The following is an 11,825-nucleotide window of genomic DNA, read 5'->3' as shown; positions in this document are numbered from 1 at the left end:
TGGTTCACTCAAAGCCGAAGTTATACTTAGTTGTGCACGGGTGTCGTGCACCAAAAATAGCAGATGTACAAGCTCATGTCTCGCTCTGCGATGCATTGCGAGCTTGTAGATCTACACAAGTAGTATAAACTAGGCTTCAAAACCCAACTTTTGTTTCACATACATCGCCATGGTAGTGCACATTCCCTTATCCCATGGCAACAAAAATCACTGTCTACACTCTACAGGAAAGGAAAAATACAAAGAAAATGAACAAAAGAGAAAGAAAATGGAACAGAGAAGTTTATATCATTCCCGTAATTGTTGCAGTGTTTTTTCTTTTCTCTTTATTATACATTTCTTTAAATCCAATTTATTTTCCAGTTTTTCTTTTTTTTTAATAGAAACACTAACCTGCCAAGAAACTGCACGGTTCACTCAGGCAACACAGAGCACAACCACATACAACTCAGATGAGATACTGTTCTGGCTTCGTACACCCAGCAGGGAAGAGAAGCTACTACTATAGTTTTAAACATGGGCCTTTTTTCCTCAGTCATTTTTAGGTTATGGTTGACCTTTTTGTTTTATTTTTCTTTCTCATAGCTGTAGAACTAGTGGTATGGATGTTTACACAATGAACGTGGCTTACTGTATGAGGGACATGTGAGTCAAACCTTATGCTGTCATAGCACACACACAAACACTAATAATAAACTATAGCTGTGAGCCCTGCCATCGCGGTGGCTGTGACGGACTTAAGAAATCAGTATTGGTGAAAGGAAAACTCGCATGCAAACACACATGTACACACACGCGCGTGCACACACACACACACACACACACACACTCACACACACACACACACACACACACACACACACACACACACACACACACACACACACTACCATAGCAAAATGTCAGGGGTTCTGAGTCTGACCAATGACGAATCAATATTGATATAACAAAAAACATTTAAAAAAATGTATTCACACTTGATTTTAATCTCAATTGACTGTATCAATAAGTCACTGATCATATCACATGAAACTGAGCCGTGAGACTCTGGCATATGCAGACTGTGTTGAGGGAAGGGAGTGTAATAAGGAAAGATGTTTCCCCCACCTTTGTAATGTAAATATGCAATGCCTTTTTTGTTTTTGTTCTTTCGTGGCATCTTGACAGACATGAACTTGTTTGTGTGTGACTGTACTTCGAGCTTGCTGAAAAGAAGTGACCGAGAAAAAAAAAGAAAAAGAAAGAAAAATGACTCCGAACTAATATTAAAAGGATAAGAGAAAAAAAAAGTGTCAAGGACTGGAGCCCTCAATCCTTTTTTTTTCTTCTTTTTTTTTTAACGCTGCGTCGACTTGTATGTTCAGAGAGGATGTTTCCGGGGAGATGAGCGAGCCTGGCTGTTCTTGTTGCCTTGGTCCAGTGGGTGTGGCCATGCAGCATCCATCCAAGTTTGTGTGAGAGGACATGGATTTAACTGTGGAGTATGCACTGTAACGTTTGTTTCTACAGACTCCTCCCCTCTTGTTTAAAAAAGGAAAAAAATTGAAGAAAAAAAAAAACGTGGGACCATGGTGAAGTTTTTTGCAGTGCTGGTTTCATCAGGTTGTTCTGATCCCCCCCCCCCCACCCTTTTGTACCATAGTACCCGTTTTATTTATGTTTGTGTCATTCTAGACAGTGTAACCCATTCTGTTGTCGAGTCAAAAGGCACCACTTGAAAGTTGCTGAAGGATGATGATGATGTTGGATGCATTAACTGAAGACTTTTTTTTTTATCCAAACTTTTCTTTTTTTGATCGTTTGCTTGTTTGTTTTCTTACCAAAACATTAGGGCAAGAACCCAATAGTGGACTTGCATTGCCGTGGTAGTATTTATTTTGAATTAAATTAAAAGAATACATTTCAGGGTTTTGGTGTGAAATCTTTCATCACTTGATAATTTACCATTCAACAAATATTTAGGATACAGTGACGTAAATTCACGTGTTGGTCCTTTGTAACAACTAACAAGATACCATTTTACAACAATGCTATTCTTTTCCATATGGTAGATCCCATTTTGGGCCAAACCTCCAGTTAAACTAATTTGCCACATAACACAATGAATCTGAGGTATGGAACAGTGTCTTTATTTGAAAGACAGAACTTGAAGAGATTCATAAAATGTTCTAAAGGAATGAAAGGGTAAATCACAATGAAAACTTAAGATAGGATACAAAACAAAAACTTTCATTTCCTTTTTTTCTCCTTTCTTCAACAGCATTGAATGTTCTTTAAGCAGTTTATACAACATTCACTTCATACAAACACAATTCCATAATGTCTTCTAGGGATGGCTTTTTCAAGTACAATCTTTGTTTCATTATAAGCCAATCACCAAAGATGGTCCTTTTTGTTTAGTTTTATCAAACTCAATACTTCCAATTAACTTAAAATTTGAAGGAAATTTTCAAGTAAAGACATGAAAGTGAATCTTTTAACAGAAAGCATTTTGTTTTGGACTCTTGAAGACTCCAGAAGTGGTCACTGGTGTAGTGAGATAGGCAGGGTCACTCTGGTATAGCGGGTGGCCAGTCCACATCAACAGACTGAGGGGGCAAACACAACAACATAAATTCAACATTGCATTTAGATATTAAATAGTATAACCAACCTTAACCACGTTCAACCAGGTGTCACTATTTTGGGCAGGTCATTATAGGCACACATGTTCAGTAATGAACACAAATAGCTGATCTACAAGCTCAAAAACCCAATGGTGTGCCGTGGGCACATAACGTTTTAAAACACTGGGATAGATAATGTCAATTGTCAATGTACCAACCATTTGAGTAGAAAGGGATCCAATGAATTAATGAAATCTCTGCTCGATTACCCGAACCATGCTGTCTGCACTGAGACAAACTGGGCAGCTCGCCAGGGAATACATTAATGATAAAGTAATGAAGTTTACCAATCCAGATAAGTAGTCAGAATCTACAAAGTGGAGAATAAAGTGTCTGCAAGGTACTCAATGTGATAAGGGAAGGTTTGGATGCATGTCACTGCAAATAAATGGGCCATGCAGTTATACACACTTGCACAGCAATCCACTACAAGTGTTTTTATCTTCTTTTTTTATACACGTTTTTTACAAGTGAAGTTTTCCTGCAGATGCAGCCAAAGGCACCCTCTAGAGGCTATCACACTTACATGCTCTATTGATGATACCACTGAAAGGACACACCAGTTATATTTGAATAAAAGTATAGCGGACAAGACTTGAGTTCGAAATCATTAAGCATACATGTTAAATTATGCTCAATGTTAGCTATGGAATCATCATGGAACATGATTCTGGCCCGTCAGATCTCAGTAGAGCAGAGCCAACATGGCTGAGCTTTCATTAATTTATGAATGTTCTTAAAACATTTAATTCATGCCGAGGTCTAGCCCTGAAACATGACTCATAATCATGACAGTCATGACGCAACTGAAGCCAGTTTTACGCAATCGCTACATTTGCACTGAAAACGTTTACATAAACATTCAGATTTCAAATATAAAGTGTGCCACATAATAATCGCTGTCCCAGTAAATCTGTCCCGTGGCCCACGTGGTGAGTACTTTATATTTGAAATATGAATGTTTATGTACATGTTTACAATGTAAATGTGGCGATTGCGTAAAACAGGCGGAAGTTAATCCATGACTCTCGTGAAGTATGAGCGTCATGTGAACCATGGCTAGCAGAGGTCAGATGGTCGCACCTCAACATCCAGCTCCAGGATGTCTGCGTCTGTCTTCAGTAGCTGACAAAGGTTAGGCTTTGTACGCCCAAAGTCCCCATGGACAAACTCCTTGATGTAACTGGGAATCATGGTTACGGAGCAGTCTGTGCACAGTTTTGGCAATGTTAAACAGGGTGCAATTGTTAGAAATATGAATTAGGCCTTGTTCTCCAGAGTAGACCTACAGCTATTTGTAACTAACCACTTTTCTCCTCCTTAAATGTGTGTGTGTGTGTGTGTGTGTGTGTGTGTGTGTGTGTGTGTGTGTGTGTGTGTGTGTGTGTGTGTAAAATGCACCATCATCATCTCTGTCGTGAAGATGTTCAGTAAGAAATCAATAGAAGATGGAGAACAGTGAAACTATTTAACTGTATGCATATACAGTAAATCAGAGTGGTACAGAAAAGCTTATAACCTAAATGTTTTAAAGCATCCATTAAAAGTGTGTGTGTGTGTGTGTGTGTGATTAAAGGATACGTCCCAGCCTGGGTTTTGAGCCCCAGGTAAAAGTGATGTGGGTCCACAAAGCGGGTGCTCATATTGTGGATCATACGTTTCCGGACTGCCAACGCCCGGCGATGCAGCACCCTCAGAGGAGTCTTCTGGTTTATTGTCAATTCCTGACACAACACACACACACACACACACACACACACACACACACACACACACACACAGGTGACGGACCAACTAACGGGAATTGCACATTTTCATAGTAAATGCGACCTGGAGTCGCAATAACAAACTGCACGTCTCCTTGACACATTAGGTTTTAAACCGGTTTGTTTTTGCAAGCAGCACGATCTAGACTATAAATTCAATGTAAATCACTATATTCAACCATGCTCTTATTTGTATACAACAAGGAATTAACATAAGTTGAAAGAGTTCACACATTTTGCGCCCACGGTAAAGGTGGTGCTCAACCTTTTCTGGATTTGTGCATTTTCATGGTATGTTATGATCCGGCTGATTAGATCACTAGAACTACTGTAGTAATAGACATTGACCATCACAAACGTGTTTTACGTGTTTTGGGGCTTTTTATTAATTCATAATCGTCTCGCTAATATTTACCGCAAAGCAGCGCTCCCCTGTCGCTAAGCAATGCTCAGGTCACTGTATTTTCATTTTGCCTGTAGCAAGATGGCAGCCCGCACACCGATCTTTAGAGGCTGCCTCAGATTAAGGTGGATTGAACAAAGCTGATTTCACTTCCTGATTTTTGGTGAAGGGAAACAGAAGAGTTTTCCAAGTAAAACTGAGAGCTGTATATGGTGGTGGTAGCTGGAGGTTTTGCTGGCGGTCAATGTTAACATCCAAGTGTTTTGCCAATTTCTTTATGCAATATCCTCCTCACACCCCAGAGACTGCTCTACCACATGTCGATGGGTGTATTATTATGCACTCGACTCATACAGTGAGTTCTATTCCATTAACTGCTGGTTTCAGCAGTACTGCAGGTTACACTGTCGGTTGTGAGCCAGATAAGAAGATATATGTGAGTATGCATATAGAGATTCCTGAATGTTGTGTGTCAGGAAACACACTCACTTTAATATCGTCGATAAATGTGATGTCTTCTTTCTGTAGGGGTTTCTGGCTCCAGACGAGAGCTGTGTACGATTTAGTTTTCTCTTCTTCACCCTCCTTCATATGAGCCATGGAGTCTCTTAATACACACAGGTGACAGTGTTTTGCTTTTCATTTTCTTCAGACAAGTCATTGTAGAAGCAAAGAGAGACAAGACATTGTAGAGAGATGGGACATAAAGAGAGAGAAGGGGAAGGATCTGCAACACAGATGTCCAGTCTGGAACCAACGTGCATGTGTGGTGTGTGCGTCAGAGAAAATTATATACCTCGATACAATCTGTAGATCTCTCACTCTGATTTTCTCTGAAGATTTGTTGATGGTCTATGAGGGGAACAAGTACAGCACATGTGAGTGAATGCGCGCGCGCGCGCACACACACACACACACACACACACACACACACACACCCCTAGTGAGAGAAAGTACCTCTTGTATCTGTTTAACTTCCTGTTTGGTCAACCTGATTCGATGAGGATTCATCAGCTCCATTGCAAATGGACGACCTGTTGACCCAACACACACACACACACACACACACACACACACACACACACACACACACACACACACACACACACACACACACACACACACACACACACACACACACACACACACACACACACACACACACAGTGAGGTCAATTGTCAAATTGGCATAGTAAAATTAGTTAAGAGGTGTAACTGTGAAGTACGTTACCAGTGTAAGGAGTTTAACTTAAAGTAATTTGTGAATTTGAAGGGACAACAAACACAGGCACTTTTGGGGGGCTCTCACCATTTCCAAGAGTTCGAACATCAACATCTTCTCTTCCCGATGAGGAGAAGTTGAAGCCTGTCCACAAATCAACAGTTGACAGCTTGTTTGATTGCCAACACATTTTACATTACAAACACTCTGTGTACTGTCTCAGTCATTATTTAGCTAGGCAAATTAATTTGAACCCACCATCTGCTCTGAAAGTGCTAATAATAGGCGCAGCGATCAGCTCCTCCACTGAAGACTCCATTTTTCTCTCTCCATCAATCACCCATGGAGTCTGAGGCAGGGTGCGACTGAACTTGTTGTACCTCCCTAAATGCCACCATACACAGAGATGAGAATAGGAAAGACATGATGGAGTGCATCTTCTAGGCACGTCTGTCCAGGGCCAGACCAATACAAGAGCCATACTAGGCTTAATACAGTATGTCTACTTAAATTAACTGTACCAATAACAGATTTACGACCATGAATATTAAAATGAGAAGTGAGAGAACATAATTAAAATTATGCACATATTGCAATGTACAATAATTGTAGCTGATGATAAACAAGAAATGAAATGTAATTTACAGGTGGTTGCTTGTCTCCGCGGCGCAAAGGCTTTTTTTGGCCTGAACGGGGCGTATAGGGCCTTAGAGGCCAGCCAATCATGAAAATATCGGCACTAGATCGGGACTAGACTAGTCCTCTGGATGTTTGTTGACAGCTGGCTAGTGCAGGAGTTCCCAAATGTTTTCAGCTTGACCCATGGACCCAAACGTACACAAATACATTATGACTTAATCCCATATACCCATTTCATAAATAGTGCAATCTACTTGAGCTCTATGTCACGGTTTATAATACACAGAGCATATACTCAAATATGACGACAATATATCATAATATCGTACCAGCCACAAAGACAGATGCATGAACACACTGGATCTCCTGTGTTGTACACTTGGTTGTCGGCTGTATAGGAGGACATGGGTAGTGTCTAAACAAAAGGAAATTATTACAAAAGATAATCAATTAATAAGTGACGGCCAGTAAAAAAAAAAAAAAAGTTTAGGGGCACAACAGTTAATCCAACCAATAATTGATTTAATCAATTATAAAAAGGATTATCAGTTTAGCTGAAACTGTGTCATGATGCAAAGCACTGTGAACTTGTAGTTCAGCTATTTTCATGCAACACCAATGTACAACAAAGCCCAAACTACGGCTTAAGTGGTTCATCAGACTAAATCGATAATTTTAAGAAAAATAATTTGAATTTTTCAATTACTCAAATGCAATCAGTAGAATCATTACAAAGAATGTAATGGATAGTTTCAGCCCTAAGTCTGGACCTATAACATTGTATCTCAGCTTGTCACACTTACGCAGTGAACTTGTCAGCACGTATATTGTCCAGGGCTTTGACTACTGCCGTTCTCGTGTACATTGACTACAAGAAGATAGGGGGAAAAAACAATGGAAGCGGAAAGCAGTTTATTCCAAAAGAAATTAACTTATTGTGATGCTGTGGCCAGGACACCACACCACACACACACACACACACACACACACACACACACACACACACACACACACACACACACACGATCGTTAGATATTCTGTCCAAACTAAACAATTTTAGCTGGTACAATATAAAATACATTATCTTGAGATCTATATTTTTCTTACCTCTTTGTTCTTAGTTGGTTTGAAGGCGTCTGGACATGTTGTGGAACTACGTGAGAGAGAGACGGATAGTTGAACCAACTCTCATTTCATTAACCTTCACACACATTCACATTATGATTTCAAACACACACCTGACAAATGTTCTACGGTATTTAAATTATACAATTATCTTCTATAGTACTTCAAGAGACATGCATTGGGTTAAATCTATTGGCTGGCATTTTTTACTTTTGCCCTGTGAAGTAATTCTCTTGTATTAAAATAAGCATTTAACAGCTCTATATTATGATAGTTGTCATTGTTATAGCTATAGAGTATTTGTAAAGTTAAGTGTTTGTAAAGTCTCACGGAAAATACATTTTCAGGTTCGGTGCCAAAGAGACTGGGCCCCGAGACTGGGCCCCGTTATTGAACGGCACGCCCGCACACAAAATATTCAAACTAAAAAAACTACTACCTTCTGTGGGTAATCCTTAGAATGTTACTAATATGCTTTTCTCTCTCTCTCTGTACAAAGTGAACTTACAGAAAGTGGCAGTCTGAGTCTGTCTCGGGGTGGGTGAAACTGAGGTTGACCTCTAGTGCACTCTGAAAGGTCATCATCTGTTTCACAGGAGACAAGAGAATATGGACACTACTGTACTGTAATGGAGTGAAATATAATGGCTGGGTGACCAAAATATATGCAGTGAGAACCCTATTATCAAGCATTTTAAGTAGATAAGATAACATATCGGTACAATGACAGAGTGACTAATATATTCTCTGCCCATGACTTCCTAGTCTCCTTGAAAAAGCTGCTCCTCAAACAAAGATTGTTAACGTAGGAAGATACACCATCCCAATTGGAACAATTAGAGACGACATGGTACATAAATCCTACAAATGGTCTCCTAAGTGGGCACCGTTGTCCTATGTTTACTGGTACTAGATCGCACAAGAGTGTGTTGCTAGGACAGAGAAAGTTCGATAAAGTAATTTTCTCCTGATTTGTCTTGCTACAAAAGGCCATTTTAGTATGAAAATCATATTGTGTGGCTTGTGATGATCGGGTCTAATATTTAGTTCAGTGACCAATTAATGGTTCAGAAGCTGTGTTCACGTTCACTCTTCTATTGGAATGAATAGACCCCAACCTGCTTCTGGTCTCCTAAATAAGCGTCCGCCCACTTCACAAAGATACGGGAAGTAAACAAGAGATGGAATGTCTTGCTATTTCCGTCTTAGCCATCAATTCAGGCACTCTTTGTAAGATTGTAAACTTCCAGGTCACAGGGTCATGTACCTTTGCGACCATGGTAACGCCTCCAAGTTCCTTGTTGATGTGGCTCTGCACAATCCACTTGAACGCCTCCTTCACCAGGATGATATCATCCTGGTCTAGAGTCATCAACTTGGCTCTATGCACAGACATCAACCAGAAAAAACATTAGATAAATGCTGTAATTTTGAAAAACACATGTTAAATGTGCAGTGCATTACAGTACAGTACAGTAAAGAAAAGATGCTGATGATTACCTCACTTCCTTCTTCACATACAGCCAACAGGAATGCTGATGGATAAAAAGGGATAAAATGCTGCATAATTACATTGTTACAACAGTGTCAGAGGACTACAAATAAATGACTGTGTTCCTTTCTGTGGAGATTGCAACAAACTTGAATATATCCACAAACAGTGGTAAGGATCCTAATACACTCCTTTGTACAATATATATACAATGCATGCATTATTATTAGTTTGCATTATGTTATGCACAATGTAATAGCCAATGCAAAGAAATTGAGCATGTAGATCTGCTACTTTCAGACAGAGTATAAATTAAGCCTTAAATTAGGCACACTAATTGAAGTGTAACAGCTTTGAAATGTATGGTCTCCAAGTCTTGCATCACATGCCTGTGACTGACAACAATAGGAAGTTTTATTTAGATGAAAGTAGAAGACAAGTCTGAGGTCTCCACTAAGTCAACGTTTTTGGTTCAATTTCAATAGATCAGCAATGTCACAACACAATGGAGTACAATCGGGATTACAGTATTTGTTTTCCGGCTTTAGAAGTGGGTTGTTCAGAATATTCATGTACATAGTTTTGGTGCTGCCCTTGCCAACAAGAATAACACTGTATACTGTATATAATTTTTACCTGAATGACATTCCCTTTAACAGGGTAGATTTTCACAGACAGAATTCATAATAGCATCATTTTACATATCCAAATGCTTAATTGCATGATTAACAATGCATTCCGCGTGTGTTTTCTAAAGGGCTTTTCTTTCTCTCACACAGAAACACACACCTCTCTGATACGTAGCTGAGCAGGGAGAGAGACGGACAGCATCATGCTGTCACACTCATAGTTTCCGGTCTTCACAGCCTCCACAATCTGCATCAAGAGAAAAAGAATCGTTAACCTCAGATTGCACTGATGTCACCCAAAAGCGCCAGGATGATGCCAGTGACAAATGATAAATATGATACAAATCCTAAAGAGTCTGAACACACACCTTCATGGCATTGGTTTTATCACTGAACTCTGGTAGAATGCCTAAGCATACTGCACACATATGTGACTCCTTGGCTTTTAGGCTGACTTGGTCTGTTGCCATGGAAACTGCATCATCAGAGCCTCCCTCTGGTTTGATGTCAGTCAATGACAGCTTCATCTTTTTACTCGGTGGGTCTTCGGTGGGTTCTTCTGGTACCGATGAACCTTCAGTGTCGTTTCCACCTGTGGGTTCTGGTACGGATGTGTCTTGTAAGTTGTTCGCTGCATCACTTATGAAAACTTGAAGTTCTTTTACTGTATCCTGAAGGAATTAAAGAAAATGCATGTTATGCACAAGGAGTGTATTCAGTAACTAGACAACACTTTGCATAATGTGCAGACTGAACCCACCCGTGGATATTGATTTCCTTCAACAGGTTATTACACACAAAGAGGCTCCACACCCGATAAGACTAAAACAGCTTACGGTAATTTACCCAACCAGCTCATGCTACCATTATTGTAATATCCTCACCCCCTTAACTTCGGCTTGCAGATTTTGGCTTGCCTATTTTCTGTGAATGTTAGGGATAATATGGTTCAAGTGGTTAACCTAGGCAGGGTGACCAGACGTCCTGGTTTGGCCGGGATTGTCCTGTTTTCAAGCTGTGTGTGTCCGCCTGTCCGGAGTCCCGACAAATATAGGGGCTGAATATGTATGGTCACCCTAGGTTAATCTCAAAGTTCAGTTAACCTTAATGTTAGTGATCTACCTCATAGGGCTTCTGGTAGGCACCTGCCGTGCGCACACTGCAGAATCTGAGAACACAGTGTGCACAGCATCCAGCTGACAGCAGCTTCTTGATTATAGGTTTGTCCTTCTCCTTCAGGGGCAGCATGGTACAATCTGGAATGGTTCAGGACACAGAAAAATGTTTCCTACTGTACGCATGGTCCCATACTGTTTTTCCTTCACACTGACGCTGCACACAATTATGATTGTGACCCTTTGTAACCCTTAGTTGGAAATGTAGGGTTTCCAGCAACATATTATGGAATGAATGTGGTGTTGGTTTATCTTATCTGGCTCATCATCACTGCAAAGTGCAAACATAATCCACTTTGTAGCTGACAAGTTACTCTACAAAGTCTACATCAACAAAATACATCCAACCAAGAATACATACTAAAAACTAACTTAAAACATGGTTTATTTGACCGGTTGTGTAACGTAACGTAGCTAACTTTGAGCATTAATTAATTAATAGTGAAAACAAGCATAACTCACACACAAAAATCTTTGGAAAGATTAGCAAATTCAACCCCCCAAATACTTCTGCTACAGTATACTGACTCAGGCTCAGCCGAAAATAAACGAATCAAAATAGCCCAGATCAGCTTACCTTTAAATTGGTATTATTGTTATAAAAAGACTAGTTTTCTTCGATCCGCACATGTAACCCCCGTGGGCAAAGCTCTAGACTACTATTTCACGTCATCTCCGAGCGTCTTGCAGCTGGGTCCTTTCTTTCC

General features: G+C 40.0%; 1 protein-coding gene across 1 annotated transcript; it reads right to left on the bottom strand.

The window, feature by feature from the left end:
- Positions 1-2,051: 2,051 nt before the first annotated feature.
- pus10 (pseudouridine synthase 10) lies at positions 2,052-11,820 on the bottom strand. The gene is made up of 18 exons (XM_080759289.1): positions 11,696-11,820; positions 11,066-11,199; positions 10,312-10,614; positions 10,104-10,190; positions 9,323-9,357; positions 9,090-9,204; positions 8,331-8,407; positions 7,805-7,850; positions 7,500-7,564; positions 7,026-7,111; positions 6,316-6,441; positions 6,145-6,201; positions 5,793-5,869; positions 5,632-5,687; positions 5,325-5,442; positions 4,248-4,390; positions 3,750-3,849; positions 2,052-2,588 (listed from the first exon to the last, which is right to left on the bottom strand). Exons 2-18 carry the CDS (start codon positions 11,189-11,191, stop codon positions 2,550-2,552), a joined length of 1,656 nt encoding a protein of 551 aa, XP_080615415.1. The 5' UTR covers positions 11,192-11,199; positions 11,696-11,820; the 3' UTR covers positions 2,052-2,549.
- Positions 11,821-11,825: the final 5 nt, after the last annotated feature.

The sequence above is a fragment of the Protomyctophum bolini genome (assembly GCF_963924005.1).
Source record: "Protomyctophum bolini genome assembly, chromosome: 3".
Taxonomy (NCBI): Eukaryota; Metazoa; Chordata; class Actinopteri; order Myctophiformes; family Myctophidae; genus Protomyctophum; species Protomyctophum bolini.
Note: the sequence above shows the minus strand (reverse complement) of the source record. Positions and strands in the feature narration are given on the sequence as shown.